The sequence below is a fragment of the Apus apus genome, chromosome 10 (assembly GCF_020740795.1).
Source record: "Apus apus isolate bApuApu2 chromosome 10, bApuApu2.pri.cur, whole genome shotgun sequence".
NCBI lineage: Eukaryota > Metazoa > Chordata > Aves > Apodiformes > Apodidae > Apus > Apus apus.
The window spans coordinates 2,331,596-2,353,335 of record NC_067291.1 but is presented as its reverse complement, the minus strand read 5'-3'; the positions used below and the strand labels follow the sequence as shown (position 1 = coordinate 2,353,335).

At 60.0% G+C, this 21,740-nt stretch overlaps 1 protein-coding gene across 1 annotated transcript; it reads right to left on the bottom strand.

Annotated features, from left to right (window-relative positions):
* Positions 1-6,857: 6,857 nt before the first annotated feature.
* CSK (C-terminal Src kinase) lies at positions 6,858-17,297 on the bottom strand. Its single transcript, XM_051628406.1, has 13 exons — positions 16,942-17,297; positions 11,411-11,489; positions 10,955-11,068; positions 10,410-10,522; positions 9,643-9,862; positions 9,098-9,191; positions 8,946-9,011; positions 8,692-8,791; positions 8,442-8,532; positions 8,095-8,168; positions 7,801-7,996; positions 7,515-7,601; positions 6,858-7,399 (listed from the first exon to the last, which is right to left on the bottom strand). Exons 2-13 carry the CDS (start codon positions 11,423-11,425, stop codon positions 7,217-7,219), a joined length of 1,353 nt encoding a protein of 450 aa, XP_051484366.1. The 5' UTR covers positions 11,426-11,489; positions 16,942-17,297; the 3' UTR covers positions 6,858-7,216.
* Between the last annotated feature and the right edge of the window lie 4,443 nt (positions 17,298-21,740).

The window sequence follows — 21,740 nt, the reverse complement described above, 5'->3', positions numbered from 1 at the left end:
GCAGGGCTCAGAGGAGCCGAGCTGCCGGGAACGTGAGGCAGTGAGTCCTCGGGATGCCGGAGTACAAGGATACCGAGGAGCAGGAATGCTCTGGAGCAGAGTTCCTGGGATGCCCGAGTCCCAGCACCGAGGAGCGGGGATGCCGCGGAGCCGAGTTCCCGGGATGCAGCGAATCCCCGAGGAGCCGGGAATGCCGTGAAGGAGATTTCTCGGGAGGCTGAGATCCAAGATGATCCAAGAGCCGGGATGCAGCGGAGGGGAGTTCCCGGGATACCGGTGCTCAGCGGGGTCGCGCTGTCCCGCCACCCATCACGACCGGGGAGGGGAGCGGGCGGTGCTGCCGGACCGGAGCACGGGCGGCTCCGGTGTGTGCGGGGCTGGGGGCTGCGGGGGGGGCTGGGGGGGCCGGGCGGGAGGCGGTCCCGCCTCCGGCCCGGCCCCCCGCAGCCCCCCCCCCGCAGCCCCCAGCCCGCCCCCCGCCGCATCGTTGGTCTTGGGGGGCGAGCAGCAAACGGTAGCAAACCCCCTCCGCCCCCCCCCAAACCTCCAGATGGCCAGCAGGGCTTTGCCATCCATCATTCCCTGGTTTTTCTCTTTTTTTGCTTTCTCCTCTCCTGTTCCAACGGGATCGAAAGCCCAGTCTCGGTTTGCGGGGGAGGGGGGAGCGGGGGGGGAAAACGATTTCATTTCCGAACTGTAAAAGATCATCTCCCGCAGGTTAAAATGATGGAACAGCTGGGAAGTGATCAAGGGAAAGAAGGAGGAGGGATTGGTCCATCTTTTCTCCCTCCACCCCACCTCGGCCAAGGTAGAACCAGGCAAAACTTTGTCTTCAAATGAAAAGAAATGTAAATAATATGAATAGATTTTTTTATATACATGAAATAGTGACCTCATGCTCAAGTTCTCAGAGCAGGACTGAATGGGAAGAGGGGCAAAAAGGGAGGGGGGGAAAGCATCCCTGGTTGTGTCCCAGAGCTGCTTTGCCCTCGGACGCCTGGCAGGTTTGAGCCTTGGATGAGTTCAGAGCAGACTTTTGATGTGACTGGTCCCAGGAGCTTTGCTCAATCCGGATTTCTGTCTCAGCACTCACTAACAGCAAGAGACTTGAAGTCAGGACCGATTTTTTCCAGCTGGGTTACACGGGTCAGCTCCCATGCAGCCTCCCTGTCTGAGAAACGGAGAGAAAACAGCTCTTGAGGAGTGGAAAGGCTTGGCCAAAACAGCTCGGGGCAATTTAGCACCCGATTACCAGCAGGGGCTTGAGACTCAGTCACTCCTGGCAGGGCTGCTCCCTCACCGGGAGATGGATGTGCCCCAGGGAAGAAGACAACGGGGCTGTTCTTGGCAGCCTCTTGCAGCCCAAGGTGCTTGGGATTCTGGTTTTCTAGGCAACACGCAAAGGCAACGACCCCCGGTGAGGTCTCGGAGCTGCTGGCAGCTCTCCATCCCTTTGGCTCATGCTCTTTCCAAGGAGACCTGTGTCCCATCTGGAGGTGGAAGAGAGGGAGCTCTGGTGACAGAGCCCACAGCGATACTTCAAGGTGGTTGATTTCCCATTTGCTTTTTTCTTCGGGCAGCTGAGCTGCTCCTTATCCCTGAAATATATTCAGGAATGACTCATCCTGTCTGCCAGGGCTCTAACCTGCAGTAATGAGATGTAAATCCTTGCATGACCTATTATATTAGCTTATGCTATATCACACATCTCTGTGGATTAGACGGGCTGGAGATGAAACGTCCCCCAGCCCCAGACAAGCTGGTGAAGTTAAGAGGATCTTCTCTCAGCACTGACACCTGATTTGATTTGCCATGGGGAAGGGCATCGTTTCAGCTCTTTTTTTTCCCAGATACCTGGTTCCAAAGCCACACCCGGAAGGTTTCCCCTCAGCCAGGGTTTCGTAGGATGCTCCAGAGGTCCCTGAAAAGATTTCCTGGGGTGGCTGGTTCTTGGAGGGGAGGGGAAGGGTTTGAGACCTTGGGCTGCAAGGCAATAGCAACGAGGCCACCAAAAGAGGAGCGGGAAGGTCCTCGGCAGCCTGGCATCCAGGGGAGAGCGAAGGTTTTCCACCTTTGGAGCCCCTTGAGGAGGTGAGTTAATCCTGGAAAGACGCGTGTGTGTGCGCTGGAGCCGCGGCGGGGGAGGAGACGAGAAGGCGTTTCTAAATAAAGCAGCCAGCCGCTCTGCCGGGAGAAGTCACGCTGCCACTTGGCGGCTGAGTGTCACTTCTGGTGATGGGGACAGGCACCGCAGACGCGGGGACCTCCGCGCTCAGCCCTGACCCCGAGATCACAGGGGCAAAGCCACCGCTGCGCTTCCCACCTGTGGGCTGGGATGCTCCAGAGGGATGGGGCCAGGGACACCCTGCTGTGCCCACCGCTGCCACCCAGCAGGGCCAGCCGCCTGCTCCGGGCACAGTGACATCCATCCCGTGACGGTGACATCTGGAATGGAGCCGGGAGTTGAGCATCCCCTGAGCAGGGAGCTGCTGCCAGCCGTGGGGTGACTCTTGGGGACAGCCCGGGACATCTGTCCCTGTTCTTTGAGGTCTCCAGCTAAGAAGCCATAGAGAAACCTCTGATTAAACCTCAGTACTAATTAATCTCTGCTGAAACATCAGCAGCCCGTGAAAATATATTGTGTATCCTCACTGGTGCAACCAGTTCCTCGGGGCCAACTACTGGGCTGTCAGAAGGTCACTATTGCTCTGGGACAGTTAATAAGAGGTTACCAAGAAAGTGCTGGAGTTGGGGGGGGGGGGAGGGGAGCGTGGAAGCTCAGGGAACTTGTGGGGGGACAGCCTGGCCAGAGGGTCCTGGCATTGTTGTGGACCCCCCCAAAACTTCAGCTGCCTCAAGTTCTAGAGGAAATATCCCCTCAAAGGGCAGGGAGCTCCCTTCTGCCCAGAGCTCCTTGGGGTACAAACACCACCGTGTCATTCACGTGAAGGCTTAGGGGAAGGGTGTTGTAAATTACCACATAAAATCATTTCCTTTCACGTTAGTTGGATGACAGAGCTGAAAACATCTGGAGTTTGTCTTGGCTGAGGAAGATGAAACACACCACAGCAGCCAGCTCTGTGTGGCAATGAAATCCAAGCCACCTTTCCTAGGTGACCTAGGGAAGCTGTTTCAATGGGAAACCTTCCTACTCCCATGGGACCAAACCTTTAAGTCCAGAAAAACCTGTTGCCATCACCTAAGGATGAAGGAATCCCATGGGATGGAGTTACTAGTGTTCTTATTTGACACGAAGCCTCAGTTTTCCTCAGGGAGAGCCGTGTGTCACATCAGCTACATGGCACATGGGTCACGTCATGAATTTTTATGCTTGGCAGAGCATCCCTTGGGACATCCTGGGTGGAAGTGAAGCTGGGGCTGAGGATGCTGCTGAGAATAGAATCCCAGGCTGGTTTGGGTCGGAAGGGACCTTGAAGGTCATCTAGATCCAACCCCCTGCCTGGGCAGGGACACCTCCCACCAGCGCAGGTTGCTCCAAGCCCCATCCAACCTGCCCTTCAACACTGCCAGGGATGGGGCAGCCACAACCTCCCTGGGCAACCTGGGCCAGGCTCTCACCACCCTCACACTCCAGCATTTTCTCTTCATGTCTCACCTCAATCTCCCCTCTTCCTCTTCCAGTTTTAATGTCCCCCACTTCCCTCTGGACCTTCTCCTCACAGTGTCAGGCTGGGCATGGGGCTGGCCAAGTCTGGAATTCGGATTTGGAGAGGTGTGGGATGGGCGGGGTGGGAATGATCCTGTCAGAGATGTGTGGAGGGGGCTGGACAGTCTCTGCACCCAGGGGTGGGGGGGATCTGGGGGTGCTGTGGGTGCACTCTCAGGGGAGGAGGGTAACCAGGCAGTGCAGCAGGTGGCACAGAGCAGGGACGTGCGATCCCTGCCGGGAGCAGAGAGAGCAGAGGTTGGGGAGGAAGAAGAGGGAGGTGTTTGGGTGAGGGGGGGCAGGGGGTACACCCAGGGCAGAGTCTGCACCCAAGCAGTGACACAAACCCAGCCGGCCAGACAACACCGAGCATGTTCACAGGCACATGGGGAGCCCATGTGCTGCTGCTCGGCTGCCGGTGGTGGAGAGCGAGCCCGGGGCGAAAGCACAACCACACACACACACACACACACACACACACCCCCAGCGTTCCCAAGGGGGATTTTTATTTTTTTTTTTTTTTCCAGCCTTGCCTTCGCTTTCCTGGAGTGCTCGGAAGGAAAAAGCTCAAGAGAGGGGAGCCGGAGAGGTGAACAGCTCTGCCAGGAGGATGGGAATGGCTTTGTACGGCGGGCTAAAAATAGCCCGGGTGCCGGCAGTGCCCAGATGCTGGAGGGAGCTTCGGGAACAAGGATGGAGCAGAAGGAACCTCGCCCGGCTGTAATTAGAGCTGGTAATTTGCTCTAAGCAGCACGGAGAGGGAATGAAGCAGAGGCAGGTTGGGAGGGGGAGTTTGGGGGGGTTGTCCGGCCACATCGCACCCTCCCCGCTTGGGCTTTGGAGTCCTGGGAGCTGGGGAAGCAGCAGCTGGAATTGCGCTGAGGACAGATGGGCTCTGGGTTCCTCTGGAGTCAGGAGGGGGGTTGGTTTGTTCCGAGGAGGAAAAGCTCCAGGCACCCGTGGGGTCCCGGGGGTGGGGGGAGCAGGGGAAGGGGAGGGGGGGCAGGGGCTGGATGAGGGGAAGGTGCTAGGGAAGAGCAGAAACCAAAGGGAAGAGCCCCGATGGGGAAGGGAAAGGGAACCTGCAGGGAACAGAGGGCAGGGATGGGGGGCACCAGCCGGTGCTGGGAGAGATGCTCCAGCCAGGGTGACCCCAGGCACAGTAGTAGCCCCTCCAGGACCTGCAGTAGCCCCCCGGGTGTCTCACAGGAGCCAGCAGCTTGTCCCCTTCACCCCCACCAGCAGCACGGGGTTTGCAGCCGATGGAAAAAGCTTCAAAAATCCCTGGGGAGAAACCACCGGGTGGGATCCAGGCAGTTCCTTGGCTGTGCATCCCAGGGAGCAGCTCGGGACACACACACACACACAGAGGCAGGGTTGGGAGAAGGTCCCACAGCCCTGGGGGAGGAAACTGAGGCACTGACACTGGTGACAGGAGGGGCTGGGCAGGAATGAGCTCCCCTCTTGGCACCAACACCCCCCTCTCCTTGCTTATGGGGCCAGGCCCAGAGGTCAGTGTCACTTAGAGCAAAACCAAAGGTCTACATGAGGTTTAGGTTCAGTTTCTCCCCTTTTGCAAAGGCTGGAGATGTGGGGAGGGGGGGATGGGGCAGAGCAAACCCCCTCCCATCCCAGGAAGGTGCTGGGTATTTCTGCCTGTTTCAAAAGCCACGTTTCTTGCAGGCTTTGCCTGGAAATGACTTTAATCTTCATAAGCCCCAAAAGTAAAGCTGCTTATATGGCCGGGGCCTGCTGGAACACCAGGAGGAATGGAGGTGGGGATGTGGACAGGATGGGGGGGGGGGGTTAGTCCAGGAGAAATGAAACCCTAGAGTGGATCAAGCCCCCTCCAGGGAAGGGGGTCAGGGAGCACTTTGGTAGCTGCTGGGATCTCCCCTCTGCCCTGACGTGCTCCCAAAGCCTGGGTTGCTTCATCTTCCATCCCCCCCCAGCCCCGAGCTGTGCTCACCCCGTCCCACCAACCCCCATGTTCCCCTTCACCCCCACCACGAGGGGTCTCAGTCCCCATCCCAGCCCCAAACCAAGAGCTCCCAACTCCAATTCCCCATCCTGGCAGCCAGCAGAGCCTGTGCAACATTTATCACTGAATAATTCTCCCTCAAACGACAGAACTATTTTAAACCTGCTGAGCTCCATGTGCCAGACACCACCTGCCCCCCCCCTCCAACCCCTTCAAGACAGCAGGGAACCCATGGGGACGTTTTTTTGGGACCAGGGGGTCCAGGCTACTGGGGGGGAATCTCGCTGCACACCCAGGTCTGTAGCCAGGGAGCAAAGCCCACAAGTTGCAGGGATCTGCCCCAAAAAGGCACCTCCAGATTTCTTCAGGAAGATAAAACCTGGCTGAAAGGTCAGCAGCTTCATCACTGTCACAACCTCACCAGTGCTCAGGGGTGGGATGGAGCCAAGCAACACCCAAGGCTGATCATCCCAGCTCTGCTGTGACCCTGGGATGAGACAGGAGGGACCAATCCCACCTTGTCCCCTGCCAGGTGATCCCAGGAACCCCAGGGCAATGTTTCCCCCTCCCTCCTGGAGCACAATTGGAGAGAAGAGGGGCCGGGAGGCGGGATGTGCCGCGTCCGTATGGAATGGTTCTTGTTTATTACAGTTTAAATCTCACAGTCGGTAGCATTACATGAGAATAAAGCACTGGACAGGACTGGAAAAAAAGGCCTCTGGAGACAGCATGCAAACATTGCAACGAGTTTAAAGCAAAACAACCCAAAAAAATAAAGAAAAAAGCATCTGGTGGGGACACGGCCACGCTCTCCCGACCGGGCGGCGAGTCCAGCATCTCCCCTGGAACCATCACTTCTGTCGTTGGGGGTTTCCTTTCCACGTGTCCATTTCATTGGCTTATTTATCTTTATTATTCTTTTTCTTTTATTAACCTTCTCTCTTTTTTTTTTTTTTTTCCTTTTTGGTTTTTTTTTTTCCTTTTTTTTTTTTTCTTTTTTTTTTCCCCTCCTCCTCCTTCTTTTCATTACATTAAAAAATAAGATTCGTACTTTTTAGTAAAACACCCAGAGCTCAGCTGGGCCCTGCTTGAAATAATAAAAAACAACCACAAAGAAAAAAAAAAAACAACAACAAACAACCAAACCAACAGACAATCAACCAACCAAAAAAAAACACGCCCACCCCCTCCCCCCCCCCCCCCAAAAAAAAAACCCAACAACTGAGAAAACAAAACACGCAAAATTAAAAAAAAAACAAAGAAGAAAGAACAAAAAAAAAAGCCTGGGAGACCAAAAATAAACCAAAAAACACCCCCCCCCCCCAAAAAAAAATAAAATAGACTGATTTGGAAGTTTGGAAGCAACCAGGAGATTATTCTTTTTTTTTTTTGGGGGGGGGGGGGGTTGGTGGTGGGGATGGAAGCCCCCCCCCCCCCCTCAGGACTCCCTCCCAGCTGCTCCTGGTGTCGGGGCTGGGCAAGGGGGGCTTCCCACAGCCTGGCCCCCCTGTCAGCATGGGTCCCCTGGGGTTGGTGGGGCAGGTGAGCCCCCCCCCCCCCTACCCCCCTCACAGGTAGAGCTCCTTCTCTTTGATATGCACTAGCTGTTCACGGAGCTGGTGGAAGGACGGCCGGTGGCCTGGGTCCAAGGTCCAGCACTTCTTCATCACCTCGTAAACCACAGCGGGGCAACCATCGGGAGCATCCATCTTGTAGCCCTTCTCCACCCGGGGCACCACGTCCTTCAGGGGCTGGGGGATTAGGATGGAAAGGGGGGAGCGGGTTCACACACCAAAAAGGGGGTTCAGTTCCCCCCCCCCCAAAAATCAAAACCAGGAGAGGGGAAGGGGGGTGGGCTTCACTTACGATTCTCGGATAAGGCACTCGCCCGAAGGAGTAGATTTCCCAGAGGAGGATCCCAAAGCTCCACACGTCTGACTTGGTGGAGAATTTCTGGGAGAAGAGAGGCCCCACGAGGGGGTTTTCAGGCAGGGGTTGGGGGGGGGCAGCAGGTTTTCCCCACCCTCAGGGCAGCTGGCTTTTTTGGGGTCAGACAGCAGGAAGTGGGGTTCCACCTTGGGATGTGTCCAAACCTGGGGTGTGTTCCCTTCCCCGCTGCAAGGAGACCCACCCCCCAGCTCTGCTCACCCACCTTTTCTCTAAGTGCTTCTGGTGCCGTCCACTTCACTGGCAGCTTCCCCGTGTCCTGGGTGGAGGAGGCTTCCTTGGTCAGCCCAAAATCACTGACCTTGGCAATGTTGTCCTCCGAGACCAGGACGTTCCTCGCTGCCAGGTCCCGATGGACAAAGTTGTTGGCTTCCAGGTACTCCATGGCTTCACAGACATCTCTGGTTGGAGTGGGGAGGAGAAGAGGGGTTTAGTGAGGTGACCCCAAAAATGCTAGTGGGTGCAAGTCGGGGGGGGTGGGCATGGCTGCCATACTTACAAGGAGAACTTCAGCAGGCAGTCAGCACCGAGGACCGACCGCCCGCGCGACCGCAGGTAGTCGACTAGGCTGCCCTGGAGAGAGATGAGGCCATCAGGGACAGGCCCCCACCTGCTGCCCCCTCCCCAGATGGGGCCATCAGGGACAGGCCCCCACCTGCTGCCCCCTCCCCATACGGGGCAGGACCCCGGGGACAACATCCCTCTCTGGGAGCCAGCAATGGTGGCCCCAAGGGAGACGTCAGCCAAGGTGAGATGACCCAGGGTGAAGCCCTGGCACCCTGAGGAGGGTGAGGGGTGCAGGGGTGGGCAGAGGGGGAGGGCAGGTGCCCACAGAGGGGGTCTCACCTTGGCCATGTACTCGGTGACAATATAAAGGCCACTCTTCTCCTCCACAATCACACCCAGGAGCTGCACCAGGTTGCTGTGTCGGAGCTGCCTGCAGGCACAGGAAGGCTCAGAGTGGGCTTCTGAGAACTGAGGGGTGGGGGCTCCCACGGTCCCTGCAGAGCATCGGGGACCACCCACCTCCATTCCAAGGGCCAGAGATGTCCCCTCTGCCCCTCTGTGTGTGTCCCCCCCCCCCGGCAACACTCACGTCATGACAGACGCCTCCGCCAGGAAGGCTTGAGCTGTGGCGTCGTTTTTAATGCACTTCACGGCGACTTTGTTCCCCCGGTAATCCCCCAGCATCACATCTGCAGGCCAGGAGAGACAGCCACGGGAGGCACTGGGAAGCATCCCAGCCTCCCCAGGCCCCACCACCACATCGCCCTGGGGAGCAGGGGGCTGCAGAGGAGCCCCCCTTACCCCCTGCCTTCCCCACCGCGGTGTCGGGGACACGGGGCTCACCTCCGAATTCCCCTTTGCCAATGATCTGCAGCAGCTTCAGGTCCTTCATGTTGAGGGCCCAGCCACCTGCGGGGGGGAGGGGGTAAAGAGGGAGTGAAGGAGGGGTTCTGGGGGGGGTTCCCAGGAGCCAGGGAAGGGCTGTGGCCACTCACTGCGGGAGAACTCGTCCTGTGCTGCCACCGTCCCCTCCATCACCTTGGGCTTGATGAGGCGGGTGCACAGCCCGTCCGCGTCCGTGGTGTAATGCTGGGGGTGGGGGGGAGAAGAGGGGGTGAGGGGCAGACCTGCTGCGGGGCGGGAGGCCACCCTGGGGTGGGGGGGAGTCCCTGCCCAGGCGGTGCCGGGCTCTGGGATCCCACCAGGTGGCAGCACGAGGCTGCAGACGGGCTTGGTGTGTGTGTGTGGGGGGGTTTCACTGTCCCCTCTGCCTGGTCCTCCCATCCCCTGCAGATCCTGCTTTGCCCATCCAGCCACCTCCCCCTTCCTCCTGGCCCCATGTCCCCCCCGCTCGCCCCAGGGCTCTGTCCCCAGCAAGCCTCAACCCACGGGGTCAGCAGAGAAGATCCTACCATCTCCTGGCCTCCAGACCTGCAGCTTAAACCCTTCTGCCCCACAACCAAACCTCAAACCTCGGGTCCCCAGGCGACGAGAGGGGACAGGGAGCGGCGGCAGGTCCCTCGGGTGGGCGAGATCTCACCTCCACCAACTGCATGAGGTTTTCAAAGTAGACCTCCTCGTCGATGCTGAGCTTGCTGGAGGAGTAGATGATGCGGTAGTGCTCCACCTTCCCCTCACAGCTGACACAGAGGGTGTAGTCCCCGGGGTAGTTGGTGCTCTCCCGCACCAGGAACAGCCCGGTCTCAGGGGGGTACAACAGCCTCTCCGCCTGCTCCCGCGTGATCTTCCCGTGAAACCACCTGTGACAGGTCAGGGAGGGCAGGCTGAGGAGCAGGGAGGAGCTGGCCCAAAGGTCAGACCCCCCCCAGCCCAACCCTTGGAGTTATTCTGGGGCTGTGGTCGAGGGTGACGGGGACCTGTGCTTCTCATCCACCCAAGAGCATCCTGCTCCCCACGCTGGGACTCCTCCAGACTGGGTGGCAAAGAGACACGGCAGGGACATCAGCACCATCCCTCCCTCCCTTCATCCATCCACCCACTTGCCAGCCTACCTGCCCCCTACAGATGCTGCTCCAACCCCTCTTCTTTCTCCCAGCAGCCTTTCCAACCACAACTCGGGGAAAAAGACCCATTTTGAAAAGCCATCCAACCACCCCATCATCTTTGCCTGGCAGCAGCAGATCCCAAACCAAGGCTGCTGGGGAAAGCCCAAAGCCCCCTTCTTCCCTCTCAACTTCACTAAAGCCCTGGGAAAGATCTTGCTTCTCTTTAGACACGGGGTCAGCTGGGTCCTTGACCCCAGCTCCCCCCGGATCCCCCCCTGGGAGGTCCCAGGTGGGCACTCACGGCATGAGGCTGAGCTTGATCCCAGCTTTCACTCCTTCCCGCTTCTGCACGTAGTTAGCGGGGATGATCCCCTCCCGGCCCACCTTGTTCTTCGCCTTGTACCAGTTGGGATCCTGGGGGAACAACAGGAACGTCACCACGGGCCCGTGGCCCCCAGAAATGGCAGCATCATCCCCCCCCCCACAAAGGGAACCCACGGAGGGGTGTCGGTGCTGCCCCTCCTTTCCTGGAGCCCCCCAACCCTCGGCCTCTCTCTTGTCCCCACCCCCCCATGCTGAGCACTCCTGATCAGGAGCCTCCCCCCTCCCTCCTCACCTCCCAGGGGGGCACCTCGAGAGGTTTAACGTGTCAGAGAAACCTTAACTAACGAGGCCAGGAATTAATTAACCAAAAGCGTGGCCCCGTTCCCGCCTGGCAGGAGGGACTTCCAGCAGGACACAGCGATCCCGTCAGCACGGCAAGCACAGGCAGGGCAGGGATGCTGCTGGCACGGGGGGTGGCAGCAGCAGCCTGGGGGGGGGGGAGCTGTGGGGTGGTGGCCTTACCTTGGTGACAGCGACGATGGTAAGGACATCTCCTTTGCTGAAGGGCAGGTCCTGCTCGGCGGTACCGTGGAAGTTGTACTTGGCGATACATTCTGTACCGGATGGCCAAACGGCCTGGAGGGGATGGGGGGGGACAGTGTCAGAGCCTGGCTGGGCATGTCACAGCCCCCCCCGACCCATGGGGACACTCCCCCAGGGCTTCCAGTCCTCCAAAGCAAACAGGATCCACTTAAACCAGAGTTACTTGGGGGGGTTTTAGGCAGCGCTGGGAGCTCAGGTGGTGTTTTTCAGCTGGGACGGGGACACACACAAAAGCACTGGTCCCCACAGTGCTGGGCTTCTGCAGGGCCAGAGGGACAAGCGTCCCCCTCCTCAGCCCTGGAGCCACCTTGGAAGCAGATGGAGGAGCTGGAGAGCCCAGTCCATCCCTGTCTCTCCTCCTCACTCGGTGCTTACCTGCATCCCTGACATCTTCTCAGGAGGTTGGGGGAGCACGACTCTCACAGGGGGGACACGTCACTTGGTACCATCAGACCTGGAGGGGGGGGGAAGGATGGTGGGGAGGGCTGTGTCAGGGGGAGGCACAGGGAGCAGCATCCACCCAAAAGGTGCTCCCTGGGCCACCGATCACCTCTTCCACCACCACCAAGGGAACAGGTCCTGCCCAAGGTACTGCCTCCAAAACATCCCCAAGCTGATCCCAAAAGCCCATCTAGGGGATCCCCGGAACCACAGGCTGGTTTGGGTTGGAAAGGACCTTCAAGATCATCTAGATCCAACCCCCCTGCATGGGCAGGGACACCTCCCACCAGACCAGGCTGCTCCAAGCCCCCTCCAACCTGCCCTTCAACACTGCCAGGGATGAGGGAACTGATATGGGACTACACAGTCGCAAAATCCCCCCTGCCTCCTCCAACCACCTCCAAGGGCTCCCAGCAAGGCAGTTCGTGGTCCCTGGGGGAAACTGAGGCACAGGGCAGGGAGAAGATCAGGCTGGTGAGGAGTAGCTCCTCCAGGCACCGGGCTCCCACTTCGGCCAGCATCCCAGTCCCTCCCCCAGCAGCCCCAGGGCTGAGCAGCTGGAGCCCCAACTCTCCCACGGCGCCGGATGGCCCACGTGTGGAAACATCCAGCCCTGGGAGCTTCCCAGGCCCGGGAGCCAAAAGAAAGAAAATAAAACTATTTCCTGAAGGATAAAAACCATCAGCACTCCGGGACACAGGAGCTCCTGCTGACTCCTTAATCCCAGGGGGATGCAGGGACCGGGGGGGGGTGCTGTCTGTCCTGCCCCCCTCCCCAGGCAGGGCCCCGGGGCTGGGTCGCATCCTGCCCCGGCGCGTGGGAGGGGAACAAACCCGGCTTTATTCTCCCTGCTTTGACCCCTGGGAGGAGATGAAGTCAGCAGCCCCAGCATCAAACCCAGCTTTCTTGGGCCAGGGCACTGGGGCTGAGCTGTGGGCACAAGAGCGGGGTCCATCCCTGCCTGTGCACCCCAAAAACCAGCCGGGACATGAATGAACCCATCCTAGGGCTTCAGGGCTATCAGCGGGTCGTCGTTCCCAGCCCAAACTCTGTCAGCAGCTCGAAATATTTTGGGAAGGAGGAACTGAAACGAGGGGCAAGGCCAGCAGAGACGGGAGGAGGAAGAAGATAAGGGGGCAGAACCATGGGGAGGAAGAGAGCGGATGTGAACACGGCCCCATTTCCACCACAGCCGTGCCCGGACCCCTCCGGAAAAGGCGTCACGCTGCCAGCACCTCCCTCACCTTCCCCCAGAGTGGGGAGGTGCCATGAGCTGCTTCATTTTTGGTATCAAGAGAGGAGAAACCGAGGCTCAGGATGCTCACTCTAAGGACAGAGCTTGAGGGACCCAAAGCTGAGAGCTGGGGCTTTCCGTGAAGCCCATCACTGTGGTGTCTGGGCTCTGTGTGTGGGGTTGGTGATCTCCCCATCCAGCCCTGAGGCTGGTGATGAAGAAAAACACCCTCTTGGATGGCACCCAAACCCAACTGGGTCCCCATACGCCTGGGGACACTGCCATGGAGGTGGCCAAGACCCAAGGGAGGGCAGTGCTGGACCAGAGTGCGTCCCCCTGAAACATCCCTGCCACAAGCTCTTCTTGTTTTTAAGCTGAGTTTTGGTTAAATCCTGATTTCACACCTGTTGTGGAGTGAAAACTTCTCCAAAGGGTCTGGATCCCTCCAGCCCAAAAGGCAGGAAAAACAGGGAATAAACTACACCCTTGCATCAGTCCCTAAGGGATTCAGCTAAAGCCTGGAAAGGAGATAGTTGAAGAGAAAGTGTCCATGTGGAAGGCACTTCCCACTGCCAGGGTTTTGGTCCCTGACCCCCACCCCCAGCACCCTGTGGGACACCAAGAAGTAGCTTGGTCCTGGTGTTGCTCAAGAAGCTGCTCAACCCCCCAAAGTGCTGAGTCAGCCTTTCCCACCGGCGCCCTGACACAGCTCTTCCAAAAGAACCAAGGGAGAAGAAAAAGGCAGCAGGATGGAGGTTTCACCCCAGACGTGACCCCGGGTGGAACATCCTGGCTGAGCTTTGCCCATCGGGTCGGGATGCTGGGGAGCATCACCTGGAAGGGATGGATCCAACCCCAGACTGCAGCCCTCTCCGTGCAGGAGTCGGATCTTCCCAGTCCCCAAGTTTGGGTTCCCAGCTGACAAATGGCACCAGCAGTTATATTTGATGACTGCAGAGAGGACACAGAATTTATAAGCCCACCTCTGGGTTTCCAAGCCTCTAAAGAGAGTACTTTTCTTCTCTTTTAAAGAGGAAACTGTCCCAGCAAACCCCACCAAGAGGAACATGCTCCAGCTGGTCCCAGCGTTTTCACCTTCCCGGACTGTGGAAATTCATGGCATGGGGCAGTGGCTTTGTCATAAATGTAGCACTAGAAATTTGCATATCAGCTTCAGAGGAGGAGGTGGTTAACAGCACAGGGAATTGCCTTTCACAGAGCCCCTCATGTCCCCTCCTCTCCTTCGGCTCAGACCTTCTCCCTCCCAAGGGTCGCTTGAAAGCAGCAGCCTGCTGTGTTGTTTTTTTTCCCCCTTCCAAAGCCAGGGCTTCATCCCAAGAGGAGGAAACCACCCACCCGCCCTGAGAGCACCCAGCTCTGGGGCTGCTGCCAACCAGCCCCCCTGAAGGCACCACTGCCTGCGGTGGCCTCATGTGACAGCCAGTGGTTCCTGCCCAGCACGTCACCCGCTGTCACCCAGCCCGGCCCCAGCCCTGTCCCTGCCATCACTGCTGCCATCCCGGCTCATCCCAAAGGGATGCTGGGCTGGGAGAAGGAGGTGGTGAGGCCGAGGTGGATCCAGAGGCTGAAAGCAGCATCTCCTGCCTTTCCCTCCAGCAAAAACACCAGCACTGCCCCTAAAGCAGAGGCACTTCCCCTGGGAGCACACGCAGCAGCAGCAGAAGTCAGCTTGAAAAATAAATAAATAACGACGACAAAAATGACCAGGGAGCAGCCCAAGCAACTCAGCACAGCCCAGGGCCAGGTCTGCCTATTTTCTGAGGGTTTGTCCCTCTGGAAACTCCCCATCCCCAAAGAGGGACTCAGGGAAGCAGCTGGGGAACCCACCGGCCTTTTCTCCACTGAAAACCACTTCCCTGTCTTCTCCCCCCTCCACCCCAGCATCCTTCTAGCCGTTCTGCCCAGGCACCCCAGCGAGGAAACTCAGCCCAGAGCTGCACCCTGAAAAGGGCTGAGGCACGTGCTGATCCCCACTGCCTCCCTCCCAGCCCTGCTCCTGGATTTTCCTCTGGGAAGCCCAGCTCAGTGACCAAAAGCAAAGCCCCGACCTGTTGGGGAAGTCGGGCAGGGCAGGTACAGCAAATACCTTTGCCAAGCTGAGAATCCAAAGGGCACCAGGAATACAAGCCAGGAGAAACCTCTCCTTAACCACCAGTACTTCCTCCTCTTGCCAAAATCGTGCTGGGACCAGCACCCAGGGCTGGATTTTGGGACCCTTAGACCAAAGAGCACAGGCCACCATGGGACGGGTTGGGAGAAAGATGCTGCATTTCCATTTCAAACCCAGTGAGCTGGAGGGAAATTGGGGAGCAAACCCTAGAGGACGACTCGATTTGAACAGAATTTGAGTTGTAGATGGTGGGAAAGCTTCACTCCTGTCAGAATTCAGCCTGGGGAGGGGGGGGGGCATCTGCACCCCCCTGGCTCTCCCCATCCCTCACCAAAACGTCTTCCCAACGCTCGACAACCCCAGCTTCTTGAAACTGAAAAAAACCCAACGAAAAGAAAAAAAAGAAAGAACAAACCAACCCCAAAAGAGACAACATCCTCGCTCTCTCCAAGAGATCTTATCACCTGTTATTACAAGTAACACCTACGATTACTATAATCAAAAGGAAAACGTTCCTCCTTTATCTCATCAACGAGCTGGCTGCTCTGCTCCCCCAGCCCAGCCTCCACGGGGTGCCCTGCTGGGGGAAATAAAAAGGGTGGGGGGGGAGGTGTCTTCCTTTTTTTGGGGGGTGTTTGTCTTCATCTTTTAAGAAGAAAAAGAGAAGATGTTGCTGTTCAAACCACAGAAGGTGCCTGGGGGATAGTGGGAGGCAGGTGGAGGCCTGGAGAGATGCTGCTCCCGGCCTCCTCATTGTGGTTTTCCTGGGCCTCCTCCCTCTTCCTTACAATAAAAAAAAGCCTCATCAGGATGACTTTTGTCCCCTGGTCACCCCACCAGTCATCCTGGCAGCCCCTTCCCAGGTAGTGGAGGGTGTCAGGGAGTCCTTGGGGGGGGATGGACACGCGGGCACAGCGGGATGAGGCCGGAAGGTAATTTTGCAAATACCCAGCGCAAGACCAAAAAGACAGGGCTGAGGAAAGAGCTGCAGGACAAAGCGTACCCCCAAACCCCCCAGGGGCTCATCCCAGTGCTGCTCCCCGCCCGTGAGCACTTTGCTTCATCACCACCACCCTGCTGATGCTCCACGAGGGACGGGAGGATGCTCCCTAAAACCTCCTGCATCCCTCTGCCGTGCTCCCACGGCGGACTCACCTTGCCAGGATGGGGACAGGCCCCCCAACAAACCCCACGGGAAGGTGGACGGCAAGACCCTCTCTAAGCCAGGAGGGAGGCAGCCAGCCCCCTCCCCCCACACCCCGGCCCTCACACCTTTGATTTTATACATCGTATCTCAAAATACTCAGGCGTTTTGTTGGCGTTTGTTTTTTTTTAACACCCGGTGGCACAGCCCCTTTGGCTCTCGAGAACCCTACGAGCAACAGCTGTGCCTATAAATAACCCACCCCCGCCTTATTAACCGAAAAAAAACTAACACGCCCCCCCCCCAAAAAAAAAAAAACAAAAAAACGTACAAAATGAGAAGAAAAAAACCCCCTCCTGGTTGCCAGCCCCTTTCTGACACCCCGACCCAGCTCCCTCCTTCCACCCCAACCGCTCTCAAAAACCCCGCCAGCAGCTCCGATGGGACCACAAGGGGTCCCGGCCTTTGGACGGGATGGGGTTGGAGCTGGGGGGGGGTTGGGGGCAGCCCCCCCTTTTGCGGGGGGCTTTTGCATCCCCCCTCCCCGACTTCGGGAGCAGGGGATGCTGCGGGGGTCCCACGGCGGCGATGGAGGGATGCTGGGGGAGGAGGGGGTGAGGGGGGGGTCCCTGGGTGTTGGGTGGGGGGGGGAGCAGGACGGGGGTCACCCAGCAGGTCTGGAAGCGGCCGGACCCCCCCCCCCCCCGCGCCTTCCCCTCTCCCGCATCCCCCGGCCCGCCCCGCAGGCCCCATTGTCTGGGCTCCGCCGCGCTCCTGGCCCCGCACCCCCCGCGCCCTGGTTGGGGGGGGGGGGGAGGGACGGGACGGGCCGACGCGCCCCCAAACTCAGGGTGGGGGGAGTGGAAGGATGCGGGGTACGGGGTGAGCACCCCCCGGCGTGTTTCCCTCTGTGTGTGTGTGTGTGTGTCCCCGCAGCCGGGTCCCGCGGTACTCACCTCCGTGCGGGGCTCAGCCCGCCGGCTGCTCCATGCGGGGCTCCGGGCTCGGCGGGGCCGGCTGGGGGGGGGGGGGGGGCACGGGAGGCAGGGGGGGGGCGGAAGGGGCGGAGGAAGCCGGAGCCGCCGGAGCAGCCGCCCGGTGGGGTTGGGCCCGGAGCGGTGGGAAGCGGGGGGAAAGGAGCGGGAGGAGTTCGAGGCCGGGGCGGGGGGGGGGGACGGGGGGGAGTTCAGCGGCGCGTCCGCCGCCCAGCTCGGGCCGGGCGAGGGGCGCGGGGGGCGCCCGGGGCGGCGGGGCCTGCTGCGAGGGAGCGGCGCCCGGAACCGGAGCGCCCCGAGCACCGCGCCTGCGCCGGCACGGCCCGCACCCGAGCGGCGGGCACCGGCCGGCCCGGGGCCGCCACCTGCCGGGGGCCGCCGCACCCGCCGGCAGCGGCGACAGCACCGGCACCCGCAGCGGGAGCCCCGCCGGGGATGGGCGGCGGGAGCCGCACCCGCCGGGACAGGCACTGACAGCGGGACCCGCACCGGGACCCGCACTGAGACCCGCACCGGCACCGGGACCCGCACTGAGACCGGCACCGGGACCCGCACCGGGACCGGCACCGGGACCCGCACCGGGACCGGCAATGAGACCGGCACCGGGTTCCGCACCGGGACCCGCAGCGGGATCCGCACCGAGGCTGGGCAGTGGGATCCGAACCCGCCGGGACCGGCATTGGGACCCGCACCGACAGCGGGACCCACCTCGGGACCCGCACCGAGACCGGTCCCGGGATCCACACGGGGATCCACTCCGGGACCCGCACTGGGACCGGCCCCGGGATCCGCACCGGGATCCACCCCGGGACCCGCACCGGGACCCACACGGGGATCCACACCGTGAGCCACCCCGGGATCCACCCCGGGACCCGCACCGGGATCCGCACCGGGATCCACCCCGGGACCCGCACCGGGATCCACACCGGGACCCGCACTGGGACCGGCCCCGGGATCCATCCCGGGATCCACACTGGGATCCACACTGGGATCTACCCCGGAATCCACACGGGGATCCACACGGGGATCCACCCCGGGATCCACCCTGGGATCCACCCCGGGACCCTGCGGCAGCTCCCGGGTTTGTGCATCGACCTGGGGCTCCCGCTGGGGGGATGCTCGGGTGGGTGCCAAACGGTACTAAAGTCATCCCGAAAGTGTGCTGAGACACGGCTGCAGCGGTGGCGAGGAGGAAGCAGCAGCCGTGGGTGACAGGAATAAGAGTGAAATGCTGAAAGAACAACATGATAACATGATGGATCATCGTATCACATAGCACAGTGTCCTGGGCTGGGCCCTCGTATCATACCTGACACTGCAAGATAATAAATACAATATTACAGAGAATATCCTCTTACCTAGAAGATCTTTAAGGGCCTCCCAACCCAAAGCAGCCGTGCTGGTTTTGAAGGGCCCATGGGATGGGCAGGACTTGCCTGCACACAACTCGATACCCCCAAGGGTGCTGGGGGGCAGGGATCCCCCCCCAGCCCACCCAGCAGCCCTCACCTCCACCTGGCAGGTGTGGCTCAAAAACCAGGCCCCGGCCCTGGCCCTGTGCGTCTGGGAGGGAAGGATGGGATGGTGGGATGGGGAAGGTGGGATGGAGGTGTCTGTGGAGGGGGTGGACAGCACAGGGGACAGGGAAAGAGCCAGAGCCAGGGAAAGCCCCGGTGGCCAAGGGAGCGGGTTGCAAAGCCTGGCGTTGTTTTCAGGCACCACCACATCCTTGCTCCTCCGGTGCGTGGGAAAGAGCTCAGGAATCGGGCCCCCCAGGGGTTCTGGGGGTTCCCTCGGAGCTTCTCCCGGGGCCTGGGTGGGTCCGTGGGGCACGGGGGAGGCGGGGAGCGGGCTCATCCTCGCACAGCCCGCTAGCAGGAGCAGCTCTGGGAGGAAATGAAACCAGCGAGTGCATCTGTTTGCAGCAGGAAAGCACCCGCAGACGCAGGTCCCGACCCACCCACCCACGCACCAGTGCACCCACCCGGGTCTGCGGGCTCCGGCTCACCCCTGCAGGCTCACGGGCACGGGTGGGCATCGCTGTCATCTCCTCGGGGTAAAGCTGCAGCCCACCCCAGCCCCAGCACTGCCTGCTCTTGCCTGCCCCTCTCCCCGACAGGTCTCCTCCAGAAAGAGCCTTCCTAGCAGCGCTGGGGCCGGGAGCTCCTGCTCCCTGGGGCTGAGGAGCAGCACCAGCCTTGGTGGGTCTCAGCACTGGGATGAAAAGACCAAGGGTGAACCCAGCCTGGTGGGGAATTGTGCCCCATTCCAGTTGTTTGGTTGTTTTTTTTTTCCCAGTCCATCAGACACAGCAAGAGGGAAACATCCCAATGACTGCACAGCCACGAGGGCTCAGAGCTGCTGTCACAGCTTTTTCTCCCCTCTGAAGGTTCATCCCTGAAGTCCCAGCACCATCAGCATCCCCAGGGACAGCTGGAAGGGTGACACAGGTGACAGTGGCCAAGGCTGGGCCATGCAGGAGACCCAGAGGGGATTCCTACAGGTGAAGCTCACTGCAATGTCCCAGCTGGGATTTTTCCTGGGAAGGGTCTTGCCTTGAGGGTGGCTGATGTCCTGGCTGGAGAGCAGAGGAGGATGGATTCTGCTACCCTGGAAGGAGACATGGACAACCATCTCCTTGCCTTGCACCAGGAGAGGGGGCCCTTCAGCTCCCTGGAATCAGCAGGAAAAGGGAAAAATAATAGAAAGGAAAAGAAATAAATAAATGATGCAAGAGAGGAGGAGCTGAGGATGAAATCCTGAGCAGGCCATGCTTGGGAGCAGAGGATGGGTGGTCCCTCACCCTGGGATCTGCCTCTCCTCTGCATCCCCTGGCAGCTTTAGTCCCTGTTGGGCAGCAGGTTTGTTGCCTCTGAAGCAGCATAGGCTGGATGGGAAGTGGTGGGCAGGGAAAGGGGAGGGTTGCAGCCTTGGATGTACTAGACAGCAGAGAATCTGCAGCCAGCAGCTGGGAACATCAGAGGAAAACCAGTGTGAAAGCTCCCAGCTCATTCCACTCTGGACAATTCACCTTCCAGCTGAAAAAATACCCCAAAGGGAACCAGGTTTGGCTGGTTCTGAGGCCCTGGAGCTGCAGGGGTGAGGGGGGACGTGGGATACTCTGCAGGGGGGGTGGTCTCCTGTAGATCCCCCTCCCCAAATCTGCCTTCCCACCAAAAAAAGCTCCAAGCAGGGGTAAAACTGCTGGCTCCTGGGTGCTCAGCAGGGCCAGAGAGGGGATTCTACCCCTCTACTCTGCTCTGGTGAGACCCCACATGGATTACTGTGTCCAGTTCTGGGGCCCTCAGCACAAGAAAGATCTAGAGAGTCCAGAGAAGGGCCGCCAAGATGCTCCAAGGGCTGGAGCAGCTCTGCTCTGGAGACAGGCTGGGAGAGTTGGGATGTTCAGCCTGGAGAAGAGAAGGCTCCAGGGAGACCTTAGAGCACCTTCCAGTGCCTGAAGGGGCTCCAGGAAAGCTGGGGAGGGGCTTGGGACAAGGGCAGGGAGGGAGAGGACAAGGGGGAATGGTTTTAAACTGGCAGAGGGGAGACTGAGGTTGGATATCAGGAGGAAATTCTTCACTCTGAGGGTGGTGAGGAACTGGGATGGGTTGCCCAGGGAGGTTGTCGATGCCCCATCCCTGGAGGTTTCTCAGACCAGGTTGGATGAGGTTTTGTGCAACCTGGTCTAGTGGTTCCCTGCTCATGGCAGGGGGGTTGGAGCTGGGTGATCTTCGAGGTCCCTTCCAACCTGAATAATGATTCTATGACTCGATGACCCCACGCCGGGCGCTGGCGGTGCTGGTGCGGCAGGCGCCACAGGAGGGCGCTCGTGTCCCAGCCCCGGCGAGCGGGGCCGAAACCGCTCGGGGAGCTGCAGAGCGAGCTGGGATCCTGCTGCCCTGCTCCCCTGCTGCCCTGCTCCCCTGCTCCCCTGCTCCCCTGCTGCCCTGCTCCCCTGCTGCCCTGCTCCCCTGCTCCCCTGCTCCCCTGCTGCCCTGCTCCCCTGCTCCCCTGCTGCCCTGCTGCCCTGCTCCCCTGCTCCCCTGCCCCTGCCCTGCGTCCCTGCGGGGCTTCTCCCCTCCAAACCCTCTCTGCTGCAGAGGGCAGCCTTGGTGCAAAGGCTCCTTCCTGGGGAGTCCTCGTCTCCGGGACGGTTTTCATTCAAGCAGAAAGGGAGCCAGGTCGGGGACGCTGCTGCTGAGTGGGGTGGCTTTTCATCTCCTGCCCGGGATCCCCAGCCTAGCACGGGGAAGGGCTCAGCACCAGCCCTGCTTTACCCCCCCCCCCCCCCCTTGCCTAGATCTACCCTTGCTCTGCTGCCCTGCCTTTAGCAGACCCAGCTTCAGCTTCGGGGACATCCTGGCTGCCCCATCCCACATCCCGCTGCTGAGGCTGGATTTGAGGAAAAGCTGCCAGCGTCCGTGGGACCTGCTGGCTGTGTCTCTGGGTCACCAGCCCCAGACTCCCCTGTCCCACCCTTTGCCTTCCCCCCCGGCACGGAAGATCATGCCCGTGCCCATGCTGGGGTGGGGGGGCAGCCGGGTTTGAGGCCATTCCCTGGAGCTTTTCCCTGGCAGCCCTCGGCTTGCTGGTTATCTCTGCATCCCCGCTGTTCCCTTCATAACCCGGGGACAAATTCCATCCTTCCCTGCTGGCGTGTTCTCTGATTAACGGGTACCTTGTACCTTTAGGGACACGGAGCCATCGATCAGCCCGGACACGGTCTCCTTTCCAGAGGGGAGATGGAGGTGAAGGCT